The sequence below is a fragment of the Neovison vison genome, chromosome 6 (genome assembly GCF_020171115.1).
Source record: "Neovison vison isolate M4711 chromosome 6, ASM_NN_V1, whole genome shotgun sequence".
Lineage (NCBI taxonomy): Eukaryota > Metazoa > Chordata > Mammalia > Carnivora > Mustelidae > Neogale > Neogale vison.
The window spans coordinates 208,242,342-208,268,480 of NC_058096.1; the positions used below are offsets into that span (position 1 = coordinate 208,242,342).

The 26,139-nt window shown below is 43.5% G+C and overlaps 1 protein-coding gene across 1 annotated transcript; it reads right to left on the bottom strand.

The window, feature by feature from the left end:
* Positions 1-2,826: 2,826 nt before the first annotated feature.
* LOC122910685 (C-C chemokine receptor type 3) lies at positions 2,827-4,064 on the bottom strand. Its single transcript, XM_044255295.1, has one exon. It carries the CDS (start codon positions 4,062-4,064, stop codon positions 2,997-2,999), a length of 1,068 nt encoding a protein of 355 aa, XP_044111230.1. The 3' UTR covers positions 2,827-2,996.
* Between the last annotated feature and the right edge of the window lie 22,075 nt (positions 4,065-26,139).

Sequence of the window (26,139 nt, forward strand, 5' to 3'; positions counted from 1 at the left end):
AGTTACACTGTTGCCAGGAGTTTTCTAGTGGTTTTGAGCTCCAGTCACTGCCAGTGGAAGTACTTCATAATGAACCCTTTGATGGTATCTTTCCTGTTTCTGTCTTACTTCCCCACGCTCCCTACTGGATTTCCCTGCACTTTCCAAATAAATTCTTTGCTCTCCAATTCTCGCTCAGGATCTGCTCTGGGGGGAAGCCAACCTAAGCAAAATGTGACTTTCTCTGGGTACTTTTCTTCAATGCTCCCTTCTACTCCCTACTGCCGGAGAAAGCACCCATTGTGTTTCATTATAATCACTGGATTCGGATGAGTCTCTTCCAGCGAACAGCGAGCGAGTTTTCTAGAAGTGGGTCTTATTCATCTTTGCATCACTGGTATTTTCCCTAGTCTGTCGTGCAGGGTTCAAGATGTGTGTTTGCTGGCTAATGGAAGCCTGATGTGTAGGTAGAATAGATGCAAAGGGACAAGGCGGCCGAGGTCAGTGCTGCACCGTTGACCCCATATAACCGCTACAAGCCACTTGTGGCTATTTCAGTTAAAATTGAAAGAAATTAGAAATCCAGTTCCTCAGTCACAGGGGCCACATTTCAAGGGCTATATGTGGTTAGTAGGTGATCCTACTGGACAACACAGGTATAGAACATTTCTCTCTCTCTCTCTCTCTCTCTCTTTTAAGTATTTTATTTATTTACTTGACAGAGAGAGAGAACACAGACAGGGGGAGTGGGAGAGGGAGAAGCAAGCTTCCCACTAAGAGCAGGGAGCCCTATGCAGGGCTTGACCCCAGGACCCTGGGATCATGACCTGAGCCAAAGGCAGACGCTTAATGACTAAGCCACCCAGTTGCCCCCAAAACATTTCTATCCCTGTAGTTAGTTCTATTGGACAGCATGGGGCCAGAGGGCCAAACAGAGGATACTGAATCTGTGATTTGGTTATGTGCCAATCTGTGAGGGTCCCAACGCTCCTAAAGGTTTCGGGGATCTGGATGTATGACCAAGTATCTATATCCTGCACCTGTGCCCACCTAAGGACAGGCACTACTTCACCAGACAAGAGAAACACAGTGATGTATAGTTAAGTCTTCAGATGATTGCTTTATTTAAATTCTGGCTGAACCACAAAAAAGACAAAGGTACTTCAGAGTTTCCAATGCCCTTTTGGCTGGTAGAATGGATACCACATCAGAAGAGCAGCCTAGTTTTTTTTTTTTTTTAATATATAATTCTAAAGTGTTGTTTATGTTTTTAATTGCTAACCTGTTCCCATAGTTCAAAAGCCAAAAGGCACAAGGGTATTCAGAGAAAAGTCACACTTCTATTCTCCATCCTCCTCCTTAAAGATAACCAAACGTTGCTGTTTCCTTTACTATTTTTTTAAGGGATGGGGAATGTACCCAAACACAGTGAATAATCTGTTTATCCCATCCCCCCCCTTTTTTTTTCTTTTTAACATAGGATACATGCTGTTTTGTCTTTGCTTTTTTTCCAGTCAATTTTATATCACTCCCGGGGCTTTGACCTTTCCTTCACCGCTGTCTCTTGGCTGAATTCCTCTCCAGGTTCTTCTGGCACCTCTCCTTGCCTCACATGTGCCCTTCTCTTCTAACCAACTCCCTGCATGGTTCTGGGGTCTCTATTTCATCCTGTGTTACCGGATTTATCTTCCTAACGCACCATGGTGATTATTCTCCTCCCCTGCTCTAAACCCTTCAGTAGCTCCCTTGGTCTTCCCAAAAAAGCCCAAGATGCTTGCCTGAAATTCGTGGCCCATCCCAACCTGCCTCCCACCCTCCTGTCCATCCACGTTCATGACCCCCGGCCCCCACCTTTGTACTGGGCACCCCACTGGCTTCAAGTGTCTTTCCCGAATCCTCTCCGTTTCCAAATCCTACCCTTTTTTCAAAGACCTACTCAAAAGCCACTTCTTCCATGAAGTCTTCCTCCCTCAGATTCCAACTAAAAATGGTCTCTCCCTTCCTGGCCCAGGGAGAGCACTGAGGATGTTTCTTTTTGTTCTGGAGTTATTGGTTTCTGTCTCACAGCCTCTAGCAGATGTTGTACAGGGCAAGGACTAGTGTTTTTCTTACACATTTTTTGCATCCTTCACTTAACTTAAAGCAATGTTGGTGCATCCTGTCTGTATCACCTGGTACACAGTTGTTGAATGAATGGTAAGCCTGGTGTTGAAGAGAACAGTGTCTGCACATTTCAGGGCTCCAAGAAGTCTCAGTGAGCAAGGTCTTTATTCTCTCTACTGAAAATATCGAATTGCTCTTCTTCTACTGAGTTGCTCATAAGAAATCTGGTCATTTGGTATAAACAGGAAATCCATTTACTAATAAACACACTTGAAAAGGGGGGGCACCTGGCTGGCTCAGTCGGCAGAGCATGCAACTTTTGATCTCCGGGTTGTGAGTTTAAGCCCCATGTTGGGTGTGGAAATTATTTAAAAATAAAATCCTTAAAAAAAAAATACTAGGAACAAGGATGACATGCCATTATGCTGCTTGAGAGTACATATACACTAAAAAAATGAAAAGAAAAAAGCCTTTTCATCAAGCAAAGAGAGAGCTAGTCATGTTAAAAGGATTGTGATTGATATATTGTATTTTGTGAAATATGTTTCATTTATGCAATAGCTGGCTGAAGTTAAGGTTTAAATTTAAAAGGATTTACCTGTAGGCAGTTGCGTGTTGTAACTCTCTAACACTCAGGGACATTACAATGTATATAACTCTTCAGAGAACCAAGCAAAGATCTACCTTTTGTGGTAGAGAGTAAGGGAACGGACTAGCCAGCAACCCCTAGTAATGCCCGGGCCACGCCTATATACTGACCCCATTGTGTATATATTTTAATGTCTTTAAGAGTTTCAGCATTGAGCTGGAAGTTTAAGGGCCGGCGTTGAGGTCAATGTGGTCGACATAATGCTTCTGCTCCTTGGGTCCAGCACATTAGGTCATTTTCCACATCTGTCTTAAAATACAAATTATTATTCCTGCTCCCCTGTTGATGGGGATACAGAGAAGCTGGCTCTGTCTGACTTCTCGCTGGGAAGGAACGGGATGTATTTTCCCAGGTAGGTGACCACGTGCCTGCGGAAGAAGTGGCAGAGATGCTTCTGGAACCTCTCCCCGACGAAGGCATAGATGACGGGGTTGACGCAGCAGTGCGTGTAGGCGATCACCTCCGTCACCTGCATGGCCACGTCCAGCTGCTTGCTCTGCTCACAGTTCATCTCAAAGAAGACTGTTTGAAAAGCAGAGAGGAGGAGGACCAGGTTGTAGGGTGTCCAGAAAACGAAAAAGACCACCATGATGACAAAAATGAGCCGGATGGCCTTGTACTTTTTCCTACTGGGGCATCTCAGCAGTGTTTTAATGATTCCAGAGTAGCAGACAACCATGATGAGCACAGGCAGAGCAAGACCCAAGATATTCATTCTCAGGGCATGGAAACGCTTCCATTTATGTTCTTGGTTTTTTGGGTAGAGAGGCAAGCAGACATGTTGGGAGTCCTCCTTTTGGGACTCATGGAAGATAAATTCAGGGACGGTTGCTAGCCCTGCCAGGACCCAGGTTAGAACACTCATGACAACACCGAAAGTGACAGTCCGGGCTCGTAAGGCAAACACGGCGTGGACGATGGCCAGGTACCGGTCTATGGTCAGCAGGATGATGAAAAAGATCTCACCATATAAGCCCATGTAATAAAGCCCAGAGAGGAATTTACACATGAAGGAACCAAAAACCCACTCATTCCACATAGCATAGTGAATCCAGAATACCAGAGAGATTAGAAAGAGCAAGTCAGAAATGGCCAAATTGAGCAGGAAGATGTTGGTCATAATCCAGAGCCTCTTATATTTTGTGAGGATGACCACCACCACCACATTGCCCAGCAGACCAACCACGAACACCAGGCAGTACAGCGGAGGCAAGAACTGGGCTCCCAGCTCCCTGATGTTGACTTTTTCACATGGCACTGAATCCTCATAGTCGAACACTGTGGTCTCAACAGACGCATCCACGCTCTTCATCACGGCTGTGAGGGTCTCCATTATTTTGTTCCTGTGATAGACAGATCAACAACAACAAACACCAACCGCACAATTAGGCACAATAACCCTTAGTAAGCCACACCCACTGATTTACCCATTTGCCCACCAAATTACATGTGATTAAACAGCCTAGACATTTAAAGTTTCTTCAGCATGTATTTCAAAGGTATGTTGGAGAGTGGGAGGAATGCGGTGTCAGGAACAAAAGACGTGAAGTTTTGAAAGTCAGCGCAATTCATATGGGAAAAGTAAAAGAAACGTGATGGACGGTGGTGAAGAATGGGAATGCTGACTTCTGCAAGCATTGGAGGGAGGAAATACAGAGCCAGAAAAAAAGCAGGCTGGGGAATGAGAACAATAATATTATACTATGATTATTATTATTATATTATAATATTCTACTTGCTGTATCTTTTCAGGCATTTTGAGTTTTATGTTTCATAGTTTATATATGACTTTCAAAATCATCTTCCCTATTTAAAGACTTAATGCTAATAATAATAATAATAGTGACTGTTATTATTACAAATAACTTCCCCTCTGTGTGGCCCCTTAACAAGGCACTGTTCATCATAGCTGATGGGGAAATTGAACCTTCAAGAAATTTAGTAATTTACCCCAAATCCCCTAACAAGTAAATATACAAGTTCAGGCTAGGTCTTCAGTATCTATGAACAAGTCTTTTCTTACTAGATTCTAGTGCAGTGGTTTTTAAGTTCAACTTTTGAAGACTTCATTGTTGTAATTATTATTAACTAGTGTGACAATTACAGTTCTAAGCACCAGTAAGCTAGGCTCCTGCCCTTTACCTGCTCCCAATGATGCTGAGATAAGCCAGTCCTGTGCTAACAGCAAACACCTTGGAGTTCCTCCTTCATAAAGGGACTGAGTGGGAGGGATAGGACAATGGAATTTCTTAGCAGATTCAATAATTTTTAGACTGGGATCCCTAGGTCCAGTGGCTGCCTTTCTTAAGGTTACAGACTTTACTGGAGAAGAAAGTGTTCCACAGAGGGCAGTGAGTCCCTGCACTGTTTCCTTGGAAGACGTTCTACTGATTTCCTCTGAGGAAGGGGCAAGTGTGAAGACATGAATATCTGTCAGTGGGCATTTCTCAAGGTAAGGGTTAGAAACGCAATAATTGGAGCCAAAGACAAGGCACTATCTTTGCTTCTTAATAAAATACTGGGACCGCCTCCCCACCCCCATGTGGTCGGCACCTGTCAGGGTCCTGTGTAGCCAAAGTGAGAATGGACATGGGCAGGAGCTGTTCCCAGCCATTCCTCTCCCCAGCTGCAGGACTTGGACGAGAACTTAACTTTGAGCCTCATTTACTCATCCCCAAAATGCAGATCTTGATACCACTTGAAGTTATGTTCAGGATCAAATAAGATTAAAAAAAAAAAACTGTAAAACTGGTAGGAAGTAGGACTGAAAGAAAAGCAACGAGAAGTCATTTCATATAAAATTAGTTAAGGAAGTCAGGTCTCTTGGATAGAACCTGATCTATTTCAATGGCTCCATCCTAATACATCCCACTGATCAGTAACACATCCAGGCTTTTGTGGTGGAAGACAGCATTGAAAACAACTGATTTCTATGATCTTATCAGCATTCTTATTACTAACGGTATAATCCACAGTCACTGAGAAAAAAAAAAAAAACACGTTTATTTTGTCTGTTACATAGTTAACAATCACAGAGAGCATCCCTCTCCAAACTTTAGTCACTAAAGAAAAAGAAAAAAAAAAAAAAAAAAAAGGAACAGAACTGCTCGCTCCAGAGAGCAAAAGTATAATACTCTCTACTTGTTTCTATTATCTTTCCTTTTCTCTGAGACAGATCTAAAAACAAGTCAAAGTAAAAAAAAATAATAAAATAAAATAAAAAATAAATAAAAACCTCACTAAGGTTTTGTTTAACTTGATGGTCATGTCTTGAATTCATGTGTCACTTTCAATATGACCACCAGAAAATTACAGAATCTTTTTGGGGGCTCTAGAGTGCAACAAACAGGGAAACATGCAGGTTCTCTGGCATCAGAAGCCAAGTCCTTGACTACTAGTTACGTGGGTTCAATGATATGAAAACGGAAATGGTTTTCAGTCCAAATCATGAATATTTCAGTGTGAAATAGTTAAGAGGTTTGAAGTAAGCTCTTAAAAATCCTTTTTTTTTTTTTTTTTGCATTTTGGAAATATGCTACAATAAGAGTAAGCAGACAGACAGCACCAATAATAAAGAGAGGCAAAAAACATAAAAGTAAAAACCACCTCAAATTTCCCCATGCAGTCTACTACTAGTAACATTTCTCTATGCAGATATGCATACATGGATACACGTTTTACCCAGAAAATGAGCTCATACGACTTTAGCTGGTTCACTAAAATCAATCACAGGACAACCCAGCTGTGCATGCAAAGAAATTTCTTTAGTCTCCAAAACAATTTGGATCTTACCAACTTTCCGCTGGGAAGCTGGAAAGAGGATTCACAGAGTTTAGTCCAAGGGGGTGTAAACTCAGCCTGAAGCATTCATCTGAAGGGTGGTTATGGTTTTGCTCATTCTCTTTACGTTGCCAGCTTATTTATTTGGGTTTCTGATCTTTTCTCATTAGTCCTTTCTAAGATGGCAGGGGAGATATGGGGGAGGGGCAAGCCCCGGCAGAGAGGGAAGAGGGTGCCTTGGTCTCCTGTTGGTACCTGTTTATGCGGCTGGTGTCTGCTGAGGAAGGACAACCCCATACCAACCCCGAACTTTTGGCTGGCATCTGCTACTTTGTGGCTAATGGCCTCATGGTCCATTCATTCTCCGTTGTGCCTGGGCATAGCGACCTCTCCAGCTCTGGCTGGAATGGAGCACTGTTTCTGTTTCTGCCACATCATTAGCCCAGGCTAAGAATCTTCTGAATTGGCAGGAACCTAGACAGCCATACTGCTCCTTGACTCCACATCCTCACCAGGTACAAACTAAGGGACACTCAAGGGTACAAACTAAATTATTTTTCTGCCTGACTACCAGTTAACCATGCTGGCCACCCATGGTAAGGAAGTGACTTGCAGAGAGACATTCTCTCAGAGGGTCCCCCTCAATTTATCAAACAGGTTTTCATACCCCCCAATTCTGGTCAAAACCTGGATGGGAAAGATAGGAACCCATAAGCATGACTGCTTCCTTCTGTGACATTTGACTCTTCTTTCACAATTCCTGCAGTCAGAAGGAGAGAAGCCCGCCTCCCTGCCCCCTCCCCCGACCCCCCAAATCTCTGATTTTTACTGTGTAAAATGTAATGTATACCCTCCAGGGAAACAAGCAGAGTTTTACATTCACCAATTTAAAATTTTAATGACTGTTGCAAAGTGGAATTGAAAATGAACAACTAGAATTAGAGATGCTTCTTTTTTTTTTTTAAAGATTTTATTTATTTATTTGTGAGAGAGAATGAGCAGGGAAAAGGGGCAGAGGGAGAGAGAAAGAAGCAAACTCTCTGTGGAGCAGGATGCCCAACACAGGGTTCGATCCTGTGACCCAGAGATCGCGACCTGAGCCGAAACCCAGAGTCTGACCCTTAACTGACTGAGCTGCCCAGGTGCCCCTAGAGAAGCTTCTTTAGAAAATAGATTGAAGGGTACCTGGGTGGCTCAATGGGTTGAGCCTCTGCCTTCAGCTCAGGTCATGATCCCGGGGTCCTGGGATTGAGCCCTCCATCGGGCTCTCTGCTCTGCGGGGAGCCTGCTTCCCCCTCTCTCTCTTTGCCTGCCTCTCTGCCTACTTGTGATCTCTCTTTCTGTCAAATAAATAAATAAAATATTTTTTTAAAAATAGAAAATAGATTGAAGTTTGGAATGTAATTTTAATCATCGAAAAAAAAAAAAAAAGTAAATGATGCCCCCCACCCCCAGTGCTGGTGAGATTGGAGTGACCCTGGAGCAATTATGCATTCTGGATACAGCATAACTGGGTTCAGTAAGTTTAGGAAGTCTTGCACAGAACAAGAATCAATGAGATACACATGGCTTTGACACAGGGGTTCTACTCTGAGGAATTTACCCTAAGGGGACGAAGGCCCCCAAACCAAACCAGCATGTTCATTGTGGCCTCATTTTCATGATGGAGAGAAATAAAGAAATGAAAAGAGTTTAAATATTTGACAGTGAAGGAGACTTTGGATAAATTGCAGTCCACTTACTGCAACAGATTATTATGTAGTCATTAATAAAACTAGTTTTAGAGGGGCGCCTGGATGTTCAGTCAGTTAAGCATCTGCTTCAGCTCAGGTCATGATCTAAAGGTCCTGGGATAGAGCCCTGCATCGGGATCCCTGCTCAGTGGGGAGTCTGCTTCTCCCTCCATCTACCTCTCCCTGCCACTCCTGCTCTCTTCTCTCACTCTCTCTCAAATATATAAAACCTTTCAAAAAAAAAAAGAAAGAAAGAAAAGAAAAACAACTAGTTTTGAAGGGGTACCTGAGTGGTTCAGTCCATTCAACTTAAGTGTCAGACTCTTGGTTTCAGCTCAGGTCATGATTTGAGGATCCTGAGATTGAACCCAGTGTTGAACTCCGTGCTGGGTGTGGAACCTGCTTAAGATTCTCTCTCTTCCTCTCCCCCTGCCCCACTTTTTCCCTCCTTAAAAAAAAAAAATGGCAATGGGCAAATAATGAAAATAGTTGTAGAAGGGAAGTGGATGATCATGTTTAAAATTGCAAGATGTGGAATTTTTCTATATCCCCTTAGCCATTAAACTGTAATAAAAAGCCAGTACCTTCCAGTAGGCACTGCTGGGGATATGGCAAACACATTTTCTAAAGGTGACCAGGTTGAAAGTGTGGGCAAATTTCAAGATGAAGGGTTTAGTCATCATAACCTGAAACCACAAATTTGAGATCTAAGAAACTTGAAGTGGAACTCCCACGCTAGGTAGAGCGTTTGAATTTTGTTTTAAAGATCTTAACGTTCAGTTCTTGTCGATCTTGGGTGGCGTTAATGTGAAACCACCAGACCGGGGGAGGGGAGATTTCTCTTAGAAATTTCTCTTTAGGTCTTGAGACCTGAACTGGCCAGCTTCCACGGAAGACTGAGAAGCCCTTCAGATGACCTGGTGTGCACAAGCTTGTGGATGTGTGGGCTGTGTAGACACTGGCTCCCAGATTATCTCGGGTGTAACACTGTGACTCCCACATTTACCTCCTTCTACTCTGTGCATCTTAGTGCTTTTGGCAGATGCTGAAGTAAGAGGATCACCACGGGGCCCTGCACTTCTCTTGCTGGCCCCAGGCCTTCAACCTATGTGACTGGACTCTGCGTTTAGATGTCCCTGAGTAAAATGGGTTTACAGTAATTCACACCTCTCTGCCTTTGAAGAAGCGGAGACCATTTCCCTGCACCCTTGAACACCTTCCCAGATGCAAGCTGGACCTTCTCCTAATGAGTCAGCTCAGAGAGGCCTGTTAAACTCCAAAGCCATCCCAAGTAAAACCAGTGAGCTGTGACCCCAACCCCTTTGTCTTGAGCGCCAGCCCTCATGGTACTTCTGAATGAAAGAAATACTCATTTTCCAGCCTAGATCAAATAAATAATGCATGGTATGGTCAAATTCTTTGATGCATTTTTTTCCTTATTGTCAGCAACCCCCTGCTAAGGGACAAAATAGCGGGAAGAAAATGGCCTCTGCATTCTGGAAGTTTATTTTCTTTACACATTATCAATGTGAGATAAGAGTCAATGATAACTGAGCCTTCCTTAGGCCAAGTGCTTTACATATGTTTGCTTCATCTCACAACTTCACAAGGTAGGTTTATATATTCCCATTTTATAGATGAGCAAACAGAGGCTTGGCAAGTCTTGGTCACTCAACTGAAGCCATTCTGTGCATGGCAGAGATGAGACTTGATCCTGTGCCCTTTTGCCCTAAAGCCCACACTGTCATTGCCTTGGGGTTCCATTTAATAAGGACCTCCACATCCCAAGATTGCATGAATGTTTATATATATATTTTGGTATCTTTGTGGTTCAATATCTCATGCATATAAATCTCTAATCCTTTTAAATTCAGTTTGATATAAGGCATGAAGTACATTTCCATTTTTTTCTCTGTAAATGGGTGAATAACATCACTTTTGTTATATATTCTTTAGTATTCCTGATTCTGTTTGTGTCCTTTACATTCCACACCTCTAAATCTCTTGTTTTGGTGCCAGAAACGCTCTGTTCACTATTTGGATGTATTAGGTCTTTTATGTGGATTGTCTGATTATGCGGCTCTTTCATTATTCATTTCCAAATATGTCTTATCTGTTAGAGCCTTCTGTCCTATTAGATAAACCTTAGAATCATTTGGTTAATTACTTATAAAGATATAATTTTGAGTGGAATTGTATTACATTTATAAATAAATTTGGGGAGAATTGATAACTTTAAAATATCAAGTTTTCATTAATTGGGAACATGATCTGTGTACTTATTGTATTTACTGTTGTTCTTTTAGTTCTCAGTCTCACACATTTTTATTGTTTTTATCTATCTGGTTTTGGGTTTTTTCTGAGGTTACGCAAATGAGATATTTTTTTTTCCCTAATGAGTTTTCTGAACAATGCTTGGTATGTAGGAAAGAATTTTTTTTTTTTAAACTGGTCACCCTACTGATTTTTAAAAATAATTTCCTTTAAGACTTTTAAATAATCACATTAGCTGTGAAATAGGGCTAACATCATAACCTCCTTGTTCATATTCCTCCTTTGTTTTTCTCACCTTGTGTCTTTGGTTGGAATTTCCATAGCAATGCTAAGTAACAGTGGTTCCTGATTTTAATGGGACATGATCCTCCCCCCACGCCCAGCCTTTCAAAGGCCTCAAGGCACGGACTAATTAACAGGCCTTCATTTTCCTTTAAGATGGTTTAATGTTGATCAAAGATCTTAAGAATTTTAGTAAGGCTCTCCAAGAGTGGACAGCAATTTAAAAACAAAATCATTGGACATAAGCCTGAAAAAAATTAAAACAGGAGGCTTTCTGAATACTTGTGGTCTTCAGAGGAATGAAAGAATTAACATTTTTTGAGTCACACCTGTTTAAGGTTCTTCCCTAGAAACATATTTCACATGATTACTTATCACGACAGCCGTGGGAGGTAAATGTTTTTATTATTCTTGTTGCTGAAACAAAACTGAGCTCAGGAAAAAAACAAAAAAACAAAAACTGAACTCAGAGCAATTCCATAACTTATGATCACACAGAGAGCAAATGGCTAAGTTGGGACTTGAGTCCAGAAACTTGACTCAAAGAAACCTAGGCTCTCTATAGCCACACCTGCCCATCAGCTCCTACCCACTAGGTGGGGACCTTCAGTGTGGCAATGAACACCTTTCTCAATTTCAGCATCACTTCCTCACTGTGGACATGCGCTGTACATGGAAGTCATGACCCCCCTCCAACAGTTCCCCTCACCCCCACACCCCCCCTTGGCATCAATGCTAGAGCCTGGGGTCTGTCTATGGCAGTCAAAGCCAGAGACACTCTGAGCTGATCTTTTGCAATATTTCTTGGGCTTGTCTGAATGCTTTTAGAAGTTAATGTCAACAAGCTCTAGTCAGATGGATGGAGAAAGGTACTGCTAATTTAAGACCCATTTTATATCAAAACTTCACTGAAGTGGAAATCCATTAGGCTACTAATGAAGAGTGTTGATCCTTGGCAGTAAAGGGAGGTTGGTTAAAACCAGGCATGTCTGATAGAAGACCACATGGGGAATGATATCCCAGTTCAGTAGTGAACTCACTAATCTGGATTGTATGTGTGTGTGCACGTGTATATGTGTGTGTAAGTGCTTTGTCTCTTTGAAGGGATCATCGTCTCAGGTGAACTTGATAAATCATCCAAAGAATATGGAGAGGAGACCAGGTGTGACTGCCTTCGGGTTTGGTGTCACAGCTGCTACCCTGACTCTACCTGCCCATCTGGAAGATCCCTGTCCACAGGTGACTCCCAGTGGTGATCATTCCTGTAAAAACCACCTGGTGTTAAGATCATGTCTTGTGCCCAAGACTCTAGATACTTTTTTTTTTTAAGATTTTATTTATTTATTTGACAGAGAGAGGACAGAGAGAGAGGGAACACAAGCAAGGGGAGTGGGAGAGGGAAAAGCAGGCTTCCCACTGAGCAGGGAGCCCAAGGTGGGGCTCCATCCCAGGACCCTGGGATCATGACCTGAGCAGAAGGCAGCTGCTTAATGAATGAGCCACCCAGGCGCCCCAAGACCCTAGATCCTTTTGACTCTATTGGTATCTGGTGCTAAGAGAATCTGTAAGATTTTCTTTCTTATACATCTTTCGTCCTCATCAGTGTGGGATAATAATTTATTACTGTGTCTGAAGAAATCACTATGTGACCTAGAGCAAGGAACTTAACCACTCTGTGCCTCAGAATTCTCATGTGCAACATGGTGATGAGAAGAGTTACTGCCTCGTGGGGTTCCTCAGCCATTCATTCAACAATTACTTATAAGCACCTATGACGGGCAAGGGGACACAGGCAACATCAGGGAACAGAACAGACCAAACTTCCTGACTTTGTGGAACTGATTTTCTAGTTGAGGACCCAGAGAATGAATAAGTAAAAATGACAGGGTCTCAGATGGTCATGAGTGCTACAGAGAGAGATGAAGTAGGAGATAAAGAAAGACGATATGGTGGAGTCGGATGTGGGCACTTTTAAATTGAAGGAGGGGTCAATACAGAGCCCAGTGAGGTGACATTTGAGAAAAAACTTGGGAGAAGTGAGGGAATGAGTTGTACAGGTATCTGAGGGATGAGAGCCCTGGGCACACATACAGCAAGTACAAATGTCCTGAGATGGCAGGCATCTAGATATATTCTTAGAAGAGCAAGAAGCCCAGTGTAGCCAGAGGAGGAGTGCGGGGTGAGTATATCTAGAGAAGGTTTCAGAGAGATGTAGGGGAGAGGTGGGCAGGGGTTCAGTGTAGCTGTGCATCCCCTGAAGAATTTTGGCTTTTCCCTGAATGGGGTAGGGACCAATGGAGAGTTTCCATTAAAGCTGTGACATGATCCAATTTATGTTTTGTAAAAACTTTTCTGGCTGCCATGTGGAGACAGACTGTGGAATTAAAGTTAGAAACAGGGGACCAATAAAGAGGTTGCCATGATAATCCAGGCAAGACCTTACACTGGATTGGACATGGTGGTAAGAGTAGAAAGGTGAGAATTAGACAGATTGAGCAAAAATGCAGAAGGTAGCACCAAAGGATGTGTTAACCGATTGGATGTGAGAAATGGTCAAAGCTTAGAGGCTCCGAGAGTCTTGACCTACACGACTGGAAGGATGGAGTTGCCACCAGCTGTAGTAAAGAAGCCTGGGGCATGTCAAGTCTGAGATGACTGTGTGTCATCCAAGTGGAGACGTCTAGCAAGTAGTTAGTTGGATATATGACTCCAGAGGAGAGCTCTTGGTGAAGATCTAAAGTGGACAGTTGTTGTCATATTGATGGTGTTTGAAGTCATGAAATGAGTGTAGATAGTAAAGGATGGCATTCTCAGGTATGTCAAAAATCAGAGGTCAGAGGAACAAGGACACAGCAAGAGAGTCTCAGAAGGAGTGGACAATAGGAGGAAAACCAGAAGAGCGGGTGTCTCAGAAGCCAAGTGAAGATGGTGTCAAGGAGGGAAAAGTGGTGTGAGGATAACATGAACTAACACATATGAGAACATCTAGAACACAGAGTCAGGCAAGCATATGTCAACTCTTCTCCTACCCCCCACCCATCGACCTTTATCTTTCAGTTCTCAAGCCTTTCCCAAATTTCTTAGATTCTTGTCCATTGTAGTATAATATGACTTCAGAGGAGCAAGTGTCTCTTCCACCTAAACAGAAATGCTTATCTTTCCACAAATATCTAGTCAGTAGTCCATTACCCAAGGTTCTAGAAAACCTACAATGATTGGCATCCAATAATTTGTTTTAACCAGATATTTCAGTCTTCATTAAAATCTTTAGTTACTCTAAATGAAGAGTTTGAATTTCTACAAACAAGTCTGGATCTCAACCAAATTAAATAACCTAATGGGAACCCTAGATTATATTAATCTATTTACTCATTGATGTGCCCTATGGAGAGCTATCAGAGGTTCCATTATCTTTCACAAAGATAATGTGGGTGATATGTAGAGATAGAGATAGAGATAGAAAGATAGAGATATATATAGATGAATTTTCAGAAAACTGAGGACAACCGAAAATCAAGGAGAGTTCTACTGGACACTTCATTCTGACTACCTTAGGATGCTAAGAAATGATCACTTCCCATAATCTGCATAGAACACTTCCATTAACTTAATCTATATTTGTATGAAAGAAGTTGTTTTCTTTATAAGAGGAACATTTTTATTTCAAATTACATGGGATTTATGATAGAAAAGGGAATACACACAATCATATGGTTCAAAACATAATACTGTGAGAAGATACACAGTAAGAAGTCTCATCCTACTTCATCCCTGTACACCTCTTCCTCATCAACAGCTGTGAGGGGTCTAAGATCTTACCTTACCCACAAGCTAACAAGCAAGGCTGCCACTTTTTCACAGATACCAGAGAAAGGCACATGACAATTGGATAAGGACAAAGGACCTACAGCAGGCGTGTAGCTAGATGTCCTCATTGGTTCTTCATGCTGCCAAGTTGCACAGAGGCCATGTGGAGTGGCCTGGGGAGTGGGGAGTCCCTGAACACAACAGGATTGGCTCACAGATGAAAAATCTGAGTGTAGGAACCCCCAATCTTCTACACTGGGCTGATCACAAATCTGCCCACTCTTGGCCTGGGAGGGAAACATTTCCATTTGCAACTGTAAGCGAATATAAATGTATCTTCTAATCTTACCCTGTCGGTTGCATAAAAACAAAGCATTACATTCATCATCCTGCACCTTGCTTTTTCCGCTTCACAACTTAAGTTTTTCTTATTCTTTGTTACTGCTATCGAGAATCCATGGTGTGGATACACCAGTTTATTTAGCCAGTCCCCTACAAACAGGTACTCTTTGTTATTTCAAATAATGATGCCATTGATGATCTTACACAGGAAGTTTTTTTCAAAAAACAGGGATTTAAAAAAAAAATCAGGGATCCCTGGGTGGGGTTGTAGGGTAAGCGTCTGACTCCTGGTTTCTGCTCAGGTCATGATTTCAGTATCATGAGCCCCAGGTCAGGTTCCATACTGAGAGCAGAGTCTGCTTGAGGTTCTCTCTCCCTTTCCTTCTGCCCCTCCTACTGGTGCTTTCTCTCTCTCCCTCTCTAAAAAAAATAAGGAAATCTTTAAAAAATAAATAAAAATTTTAAAACCCCCATCACACACTAACTTTATGGTCAACTAGAGTTACAGGTTAGCATGTGATGGGATTTTCAAGTGGTCTGAGACTACATCCAGAGCACTGTGCTAGGTCCCAGGCAAGACATTTAATGTGAACACTGACCAACTGAAACGTAGGGGAGAGGAAACCCCACCCGATAAAGATGAGTTGAATAAGCCAGAGGTATCCATCTACCCAGGAGAAAAGACACTGCAGGTAGGAAAGAGAGCAAATACTGGGGTGTATATGACAATCAGAATCGGATTCACAGTGCTGCCCTCCAGAACCCATAGGAGGTCATTCCCAGAGGCAAACTGAAACACTACATAAGAAAGAGCATGAGCGGGATTACCCAAAATGAAAGGATGCCTTGGGAGGGGCCAAGCAAACTGTGGTTGGAGGCATCCAAGCAGAGGCTCAGTGGCTGCCTGGCAGGGACATTGCAAAAGGGGATTTCCATGGTGAGAAGAAGTTCAACTCCAGCAGCGGTTATCGGCCCAGGCTGCACACGGAAACCATGGGGGAGCTTTTGAAATCCCGATGCTAGGCTATACACCTGAGCAGTTAAACCAGAATTTCTGGAGGTGGGATCCAGACCACAGTGACTCTTAAATCTCCCCCATTCTTGGATGAAGTGACATGAAGTCTCTTCTAAATTTTATGACTCTGTTTCCTGTCTCTGAGCTACATACCCTCCAACCTCCTTAAGCTTAGGTGAGGAGAAAACGGGAAATTCAGGGGTGGACTAAAGAATGTCAACACTGTGACATAGCAAGTGAATTCAGTTTTAGTCTGTGTTAGTAGATCATCCAGAACAAGAGAAATCTACCTACCAGATTCTCCACCCACTTCTCTACCCAGCTCCCCCTCTCCCTCCCCCTTCATTTATCCATCCAATTACCTATCCAACTAGCTACTCAAATTGCTTCCCACCTATGCAGTTAAGCCAGAACTCCCTCCCCTTTCACCTTTTTGTTTTGCTTTGTTTTACAGAGAAACTGGAGTGGTCAGAAAAAAATAATTACCTGGCAGAGCACCAACCAATAGAACTTTTCAGCAGTGATGGTAGCGTTCTGCATCTGTGTTGCCCAACAAGGCACTACTAACCATGCAGCTGTTGGACATTTGAAATGCGGCTAGTGCTGTTGAGAAACTGAACTTTTCATTTTATTGAAACTTAGTGAGTTTAAATTCAAGTAGCCACATGTGGCAAGTAGTCACCATACCCGGCCGTGTGGAACTGGTGACCAATATCTGTATAATATGCCCAACAATTAATAGCTGCTTAATAAACACTTCTGAAATGGACAGAAGGATGGACCAGAATAATTTTCATTCTGCTTTTTACTGTGCAGACTACGCTTTTGAAGTATTATGTTCTGTCCTGGGTACCCCATTTTAAGGGAGCTAGTATCCATCTGGAGTACAAGACAGGCTAGGATGATAAAGATCCAGAAACATCATAACAGCAACTATAATTGACAGAATTTTGAATGTTTTGTATGAAAAATACAAGTCTTCTAACTCTCAGATTAATTTTAGTTCCTTTTTTTTTTTGTCTTGTATTTGTATCTCTTTGGTCTGGACCAAATTTTCTAATTTTTTTTTTAAAAGATCTAATGTATTTATTTGACAGAAAGAGAGCAAGCAGAAGCAGGTAGAGCAGCAGGCAGAGGGAGAGGGAGAAGCAGGCTCCCCACTGAGCAAAGAGCCAACATGGGCTGAGCCAAAGGCAGATGCCCAACCGACTGGGCCACCCAGACAGCCCTCTTATTTTTCAAATTGCATTAAATTTAATTTAATTAATATTTAAATGGGGCAATTTTTTAGGTCCCTTTGAGATAGACTGATAACTTTTCCTGCAGAAGAGGAGGTTGACTCCCTAGAGCACAGCAATCTGACAGCATTGGAGGACACCGCATTCAGTCCCACATGGGCAAGGATTGTGTGGGAAGAGAATGGGCCGCTTGGTGAGCTGGGAAGCTCACCTGGAAACACACACGAACCTCTCAAGCTTGAAATCGTGAATAAATACAGTCTTCTTGCCAGCTGAAGACCCAACCCAGCACTGTATTTTAGGGCAGCCAGTGGACTTCCACAACCGCTAATCATTATCATTAATTACTAGAGCTAAGGCTATACTCCATTCTTGGAATGTGGCCAGTTCATTTTAAGTGACTTGGTTTTATCTACCTGCCAAATGGTTTTGGATATTTTTACCAACTTCTTTGTAAAGGATTAGATTTACTCATAGTTCAACATTAGGTGTTTCAAATGTGGTTGAATTTTCATTGGGTACAGGCTGACATGTTATTTAGTTGAAAGAGATGATTGTGAGGAATATGTTTTCATAGGGAAGGCATGACTATGTAATCAAAATAACATGGTTGGGGAGGGGCGTGTTCAGCATGAACAGAGGACTCAGCTCCCCGGCTACTGGTACTGGTACTGGACCACGTTCACCTGAGTCATGGAGAAAGAACCATTGTCTCTGCCTCTTTTCTAATTAATATTTAATGGGGTACCATTTTTCTTTTTCTAGGTACCATGTTTGTTAGAATGGATATCACACTTCTATATCAGTTTTCGTGTTCTGATATTTTCAGTTGCATATTCTGTACCTTGTTCCGTGTTGTTAATAATTATTTGAAAATGTAATCTGTAAGGGTGCCTGGGTGGCTCAGTGGGTTAAAGCCTCTGCCTTTGGCTCAGGTCATGATCCCAGGGTCCTGGGATCGAGCCCCACATCGGGCTCTCTGCTCCACGGGGAGCCTGCTTCCCCTTCTCTCTCTGCCTGCCTCTCTGCCTAGTTGTGATCTCTGTCTGTCAAATAAATAAATAAAATCTTAAAAAAAAAAAAAGAAAATGTAATTTGTAGAAGCTCCTGGGTGGCATCCAACTTTTAACTCTTGGTTTAGGTTCGTTCAGGTCATGATCTCAAGGTCCTAGGCTTCATGCTCAATGTGGAGTCTGCTTAAGATTCTCTCTCCTCTCCCTCTACCCCTCTTACCTGTTCTCTCTCTCTCTCCCTCTCAAATAAATAAATATTTTTAAAAGGTATAATTTGTTAAGATTCCAAAATATTATACAGATATCTATGGTTTTACAATCATTGTCTTATTTTTGTGTGACCAATTTGTCCCAGATATACACTTTTATATATAATGCTGCAATGAACATCTTTGTGGTTTTAAAATTATTTCCTTAAAGTAGATTTCCCAAAGTGCAATTTCTACCTATGATTATATTTCTAAGTCTATTGGTGCATTTTGCTGTATTGTTTCCAGAAAGTATGTAGCGATGTATATATTTTCTTGGCACACATAGAGATTGGTGTGGGTCTCAGCAAGCATCCATCAACACCAAGAAATAAGAAAAGAAAAAAAACTGGCCAATTATATGGGTGAAAATGATGCCGTTATTTAATAAGTTAGTTATTAAATAAACTAATATTTATTTAATTACCGAGAAATTTTTTAACTGTAATTAGTAGTCATTTGTATTTCCTTTTCTGTGAATTATCAGTTTGTGCCCTTTACCCATTTCATTCCCCTGAGTACATCTGCTTTTTTCTTATTGAGTCATACAATTCTTCCCCCAGGAAAATAACTCAGTCTGCATGGTTTAATGTTACCCTCGCCACCTTCTGAAAAGAGTGACAAATACACCTATCGCTTCCACGTACCAAAGACATCATTTTCCCATCGTCCTTCCTGGAGACACTTGTCAAACAACAGTTAGCTTTCATCCCCATAAATCCAAGTTTTCCAAAAGATTAGGAAGGACTTCTACCCCTGTCCTCTAGTTACAGGTCCAGGAAAAACAAATAGTCAACCTTGTAAATCCAGACGCAAAGACCAAATTAGCTGATTAACAGGTTCATCTCATAGCCTTAGAGTGGATTTTCAATGAACACTTAAAAAAAATACACACACACACACACATTACATACAAATGTAATATATAAATCTATGTACACACACACTGACTGTTTTGTACAAGTCAATATCCATAAACACAAAACTATGAAGTGTAATCCTTTTGGGGTTCTCACATTCTCAGCAGTTGGGAATTGATGAAAGCACAGTGAACACACCCGGCACACAGCCATGGGCATGTTGACTACAGAGGTATAAAAAGCCAAGGTGGGATGACTGGCAGTAAGAAGCACATCCTGGTAACGGGTGGGAGAAAAGAAGGGAAAATGGGAGAAAAGCAGAAGAAAATGGACATATGTCACAACAAACTCTCCCACGTTAGCCCCACCTTACCTACTAAATCACGGTGGGGCCCCCTCTCCTCTGCCTCCTCAACCCAAGAGCACCTGCCTAGACCCCTCTCTCCAACTCCTTGTTCTTAGAAACCCGATAGTCTACCCCGAAATCAGGTCTAAACAAACAACATCTATCCCATTTAATAAGTTCTTTTTTTTTTTTTAAGATTTTATTTATTTATTTGACAGACAGAGATCACAAGTAGGCAGAGAGGCAGACAGAGAGAGAGAGGAGGAAGCAGGCTCCCTGCTGAGCAGAGAGCCCCATGTGGGACTCGATCCCAGGACCCTGAGATCATGACCTGAGCCGAAGGCAGCGGCTTAACCCACTGAGCCACCCAGGCGCCCCCCATTTAATAAGTTCTTGCCCAGATGAGAACAGAAAGAAGACAAGCGGTACCTGCTACTTTAACAAAGTCCGTTATGCATCCAGTGACAGCTGAGTCTCACCTCGAAATGAAGATACCATCTGATCAGAGACATTAGTAAGGTAGGAAACAATACGGCTTCCTCTTTTAAACAGACCAGCTGCTCAGGTTTTGCAAGTTTTCAGAAGATATCAAGTTTGGTACAGTTCTTCTTTTCTACCATTGACATGACATTCTAGAGCACTCAGTTGAGTAACCCTTGAGATAAATGCTGCTGATCTTGAACAGCTGTTTTAGGGTTCTGCATTCTCTTGGTCTTGTTCTTTTATGTTTATGTTTATTTATTTTTTTTTAGAGATAGTTCTCGAATAAGCATTGCCTTGACCTGGGAGAGGCAGAGTAAGAAGTAAAATCGAGTGACAGATGGTGACTACAGCTGGCAGATGGTGGTGAGCTTTGTAACGTATAGAATTGTTGAATCACTGTGTTGTACCCATGAAACTAATTGTATGTCAGTTGCTCTTTGATACTGAAAGAAATTTTTTAAAAATATTTTATTTATTTATTTGAGGGATAGAATGAGTGAGCGAGAGCAAGCAGGAGCAGGGAGAAGACCAGAGGGAGAGAGAGAAGCAGATTCCCCATTGAGCAGGGATCCCAACTTGGGGCTTGATCCTGGCACTTCAGGATCATGACCTGGGCCCAACCAACTGAGCCACCCAGCTGCCCCCATACTAAAAAGATGTTTTTTTTATTGTTTCTTTTTTTTTAATTGCACCCAAATGCTCTTTATTTTTTTTATTTTTATTTTTTTATAAACATATAATGTATTATTAGCCCCAGGGGTACAGGTCTGTGAATCACTAGGTTTACACACTTCACAGCACTCACCATAGCACAAACCCTCCCCAATGTCCATAACCGAACCACCCTCTCCCTACCCCCCTACCCCCCGCAACCCTCGGTTTGTTTTGTGAGATTAAGAGTCTCTTATGTTTTGTCTCCCTCCCAATCCCATCTTGTTTCATTTATTCTTTTCCTACCCCCAAACCCCCCACGTTGCATCTCCACTTCCTCATATCAGGGAGATCGTATGATAGTTGTCTTTCTCCGATTGACTTATTTTGCTAAGCATAATACCCTCTAGTTCCATCCACGTTGTCGCAAATGACAAGATTTCATTTCTGTGTGGGCTGTGGAAGGGCACGTGGTTACTCTGGGAGATCTTGGTCAGATTCTTCACACATCAAGGATCCTTCTGGGCTTGTTTTGGCATCAAGAAGCTCAGGTCCCTACAGGCTGTAGCTCCTCATTGCCCATCTGCTGCTTAAACTAACTAATCCGTCCCAGTGTGTTTGATGTCTCCTATGATCTGGCATTAGCACAAGAGCTGGCCCCAAATCTGAAGCCTACATCCTCCAGGAATCACTGTGTTATCTCCTACGGCATTTCCACTCGAGGCTGTTGTATGGGAGCCCACAAGGTCCCACATAAAGAGGATCCTATCATACACTAGTGGAAAACACTCCTGGAGAGCCACAACACACTAAAGTCTCTGAGAAATCCTCTAGAATAGATCCCGTTTAAGCTTTGTTAACTGTTGGAGGCCACGGCACGGTTGGAGTCGTGGATCAAACCAGGCCCTGACTTGTGCCTCCTTTACAGACGCCTTGATAAGGGGTTAAGGACAGGAAAGCTGAGGAACACTGAGAAAGGGTCTGTGCTATGGGTCGTGCGCTCGCCTTTGTGACTTCCCACATGTTCTCCCTACAGAGGGAACAATACGGTCAGGGTCATAAATTCTTAGTTGGTCCTTGTTGTTCCTGTACTTCCCATAATCCACTCCCTGGTTGATTGTAACTTCTTGTATCCATAGTAGCTAATGGCACGAGCCGTGATTACCTGACATTCATGAGATTTGCTTGTAGTTAATGTAAAAGTTGTTATAGGAACTTGAGGTTATCTGACTAGATACTGATGTATTACTCCTTCTATTGTGGTCTGCTTGTAAGATGTGGAATAAAATCAGCACTGTTGGACATCCTCCTCAGTGCTCCTCCTGCCCCCATCTCTCCGCTTCTCTCTGCTTCTTTTCTTCAACCTCTTACCCTCACGTTCCTGGTCTATTTGTTGCTCCGGCCACGACCGTTAACCCAGCATTTCCCCCAAACTATTTTTAATGCCGGAAAAAAAAAAATTGTTTTCTTTCAAATAACACCTGTTCACATTCTTCAAGACTGGGATTCCTTGGAGCTCTGGAAGTTGGTGGTCTGATGGTTGCTGCGTACATGGACGCAGCACAGGGCAGCTCGCTGCAAACCGCCTTCTGGCCCATTCTGTCATTTTGAGGGGGGTCTCCAGAGCAGCCCACGAGGTTGTCAAGGATGCTCTTGTTACATCAATGCTGTAGATGAGACAAACGAGAGACGTCAAGGGACTTGGCAAAAGCCACAGGGAGGGTGAAGACCAGAGCTGGGCCACAGTGTAGACTACCCACTGAGTACTCTTTTCCTGTGCAGTCCCACCATCTGAAGGACAGGGGCCCATGGGACTTCAGCTGACCATGAGGATGACATTGTGCCAAACCCAGGGAGGTTTCCCTGAGGACCGTGGGGGCTTGCTCTGTCTTGACTCTTCCCAGGAAGGACAAGAGACTTTTGGTGCTTCCTTCAGGCCACTCTGGGCATTAAGCTCACAGGAAAACCTGACCCCAAATGCTAATACCCTATGATCTTCCATATTCTCAATGTCACATAAACTAAAGAAGAAACATTTCAGAGGAAAAACAATCCAAACCACCACCACCACCACCACAGACCAAACACAGGACAACTTAGGAAGATAGGAACAAGGGCAGGAGAAATAAACAAAGACCCTTCAGGAACTAGGAGAGGGCCAGAAGTCTCTTGCAGGAGAGGTCAGGTCAACCCCAGCGGTGAGCGTGTGAAAGGAAGTGATTGCCAGAGTAGCAGAGAGTATGCAGTTCCTTGAATTGCGCCCAGCTTCCGGTCAGCAGGTTCTGGGTGCACGGTCTTGGGGCCCACCTGGGGCACAGAGGCTGAGCTTGGACCACACACCTTCTGGGTCTCCAAACATTTTCCCAGTGGGGTTGTGGGAGGGCTGGGGTCGGCGGCTCCTTGGTGGCCCAGTGTTATCTCTGAGGTCCCCCCATCCACAGCACACTGCCCTTCTGTGAAGCTCAAAAATCTATGGAAGCAAGCCTTCCCCCTCCTAGACGGTTCACAGACTGGAGGGAGGCAGTAGACTTGGCAGGATGTACAGAAAACAGAAAAGCAGAGTCTAGCCTCCGCATTGGCCTCCAACTCAAAGCCAAGCTGGACCAAACCCCACCCCCATGGAGCAGCCATGAGCATGTACCCCGACCACCTCTGGCTGCAGGGTAGGGGCTTGACCTTGGTCCCCTGCTGGGCTCCAAAACCAGGGCTGTGCTTGCCCCAAGGCCCCACATCTCCTGGTCCCCATCTGCCCCAGACCAAGGGCAGTGCGGACGCTGAGGCAGGCCCATTCCCGGGACACCTTCCTCCTCTGCTGGCTGACTTCAGGGTGAGGACTCCTCAGTACGACACCAGACATCCCTCTGTCTGTGTCTGCGTGATGACCAGCAGGCTTCTGCCGTCCTGCCCTGTTCTTCTGTCCCAGCTGCCCTCTTCCCAAATTTCCCCTCACAAACCCTAACAGATATAAAACCTCCTTGGTGTCTGCTTTTCAGGATCTGGGCTAGCACTACCTACATATTCTGTTTAGCCTGAAAACAGACCCCGGGCCCCACTAGACCATTCCTATAAGGCTCTGGGCTCAGCTGCTACTGTCCCTCTAACCATTTTGTGTGCTTCGTTTTGTTCTTTTTTATTCCTCTGAATAAATAGCATAAATCTAATGGTGAAAATTAGTAAATAAATGGGGTGGGGAAGAAAAAACCATGCAGTGATGAGAAATGGTGCAGAAAATACAGTTTTCTCCCCGGGACTATGGACTAGAATACAGCCCGGAATAAGCAGGAGCAAACTTGTGTGACGTCAGTGGAGTAGAAGAGTGAATCCTTTCTTCCATGTTCCTTTATACTCTGAGATAGGCTGCTCTTGGAAATGCAAGTCGGGGGAGGGGAGGGAAAGAGGGGAAGAGAGGAGGAGGAGGAGAAAATAGATAAAATAGACAAGAGAAACAGGAGCTAGAAGGGATGGGAGATTATAGATCGTCACGCTCATTTCTTTCTCCAAACAGCATCCAGAAATGTTTCTCCCATTCGAGAATGGTTCATTTCTGCTTCACTCACGACCTAGGAGTATGGCATGTGGGAGATTTCTACGAACCCCAGGGGCTGGAGGGACACCCAGAGTGGGAGCTCAGGGTAGAGAGGTTTTTGATCGTTTGCTTTCACAAAACAAGATTTATCTGGACCCTTTCAAAATGTGTCAAGCTCCTATTTGGCCCAGTGCCAATCCTGCATGAATTAAGAAACGTGCCCGAGTCTCTGCTCTGGGAAAGATGAAAGAGCCAGTGTGGGGACTGGAGGAAGGGTCCATCAGTCCGGAATGCAGGAGGACACAAGGGACTCAAAGCCGCCGGGAGTGACAGGGCTCGGGGCTGTTGTCCACTGTGGGGGACTTGCTGGAGGGGAGGATGGTTTAAGAATGAAAACAGCTTTTTCTGAGCACTTATGTCACAGCAGAGCCTTTGCAGAGGGCTTCACGTGCTTGGTCTTGAGTAAAAGGTATCTCCCTGAGCCTGTGAGGTAAGTGAGCTTGTTTTTAACATTTCTCAGAGGAGGAACTGAAGCGAGTTGGTTAAGCAATGAGCCCAAGACCACACAGCCAGAACACAGTGGGGCTGGGGCTGGATCCCCCTGCACAGGATCCCCAACTCCATCCCCCAACCCCCACCAACTTTCCCCCCTCCCTGCCCCCTGCAGCTGCTGCCTCCCTGGAGGTCAGCGTGTGCAGCTGGCCAGGACCCCCATCCCCCTGCAGCAGCCCATGCCCAGGATCCAGCCGTTGCAGTCTATATCTGAACACCTGTGCTTTAATTCTACATCTCTTCAAAACCAATCAGAAGAAAATGTGTACATTATGTACGTGGGGCAAAGAGGGGGCTTTGCTTGCCATCACTCATGCTGATTTCCTCCTGGCCTGTCCTGCTTTCTCACTCCCTTGCTTGCTGGTTGCTTCTGAGAGCACTCAGAGAAGAAAGTGAGGGTTGTTGGAGGGATGTGGGTGGGGGATGGGGACTGAGGAGGGCACTGCTGCATGAGCCCTGGGCTTTGTGTATAAATGATGAATCACTGAATTCTACTCCTGAAACCAACATTGCATTCTATGTTCACTAGAATTTAAATTAAAAAAAAAAATCACTCGCATGTGACTCCTCACCTCAAGGGTCTGGGAATCTGATAGAAGAGAGGGAGTTTATCATAGATGGTGGTTGCTTTTTTTGCATCAGCTTATTCAGATACCATTTTTGGACAATCACCTGTATCCATCTGATGAATTTTGACACTTCCATGTATCTGGAAAACAACTGCCACAGTCAAGATACAGAACTTTGAAATATCCCCGAAGAGATTCCTTGTGCCTCTTTGCTGTCCAACCCCCACTTTGCCCCCAACTCCAAGCAACCACATCTTTCCAGCTCTTAAGATCAGTTTCTCTGCAGCCCACTGCCTGAACATAGAGCCAGTACTACATAGTTTAAGTTTTTGAATGGTACTCCTTCAAGGTACCGATTTCTACATCAGGTAAGAAAATGCTAGCTACTCACAAACACAGTCTAAAATGCATAATGAGCTTAAACACACATTTCTGGATCATGTGTAGCTAATCAGAAATCACTCATCAGTGGCGGTCTGCTTCTAGTCATTAATTCAGGGAGCAAGGCACCTTACATACCACCCTAGCTGGCACCAAGATCACAATATATGCAGCCGCCTCACCTAAGAGGTAGGTAAAAGAGTATGGAAGGGTTTTGTGAACAGTCCTAGAAGTTGCTCACATCATGTTTGTCCCATTGCATGGGCTAGATCCCAGTGATACGACCACACATAAATGCAAGAGAGGCC

Coding starts and splice junctions, on each gene's coding strand:
- LOC122910685 (XM_044255295.1), bottom strand. CDS start 4,064: ATGGAGACCCTCACAGCCGTGATGAAGAGCGTGGATGCGTCTGTTGAG.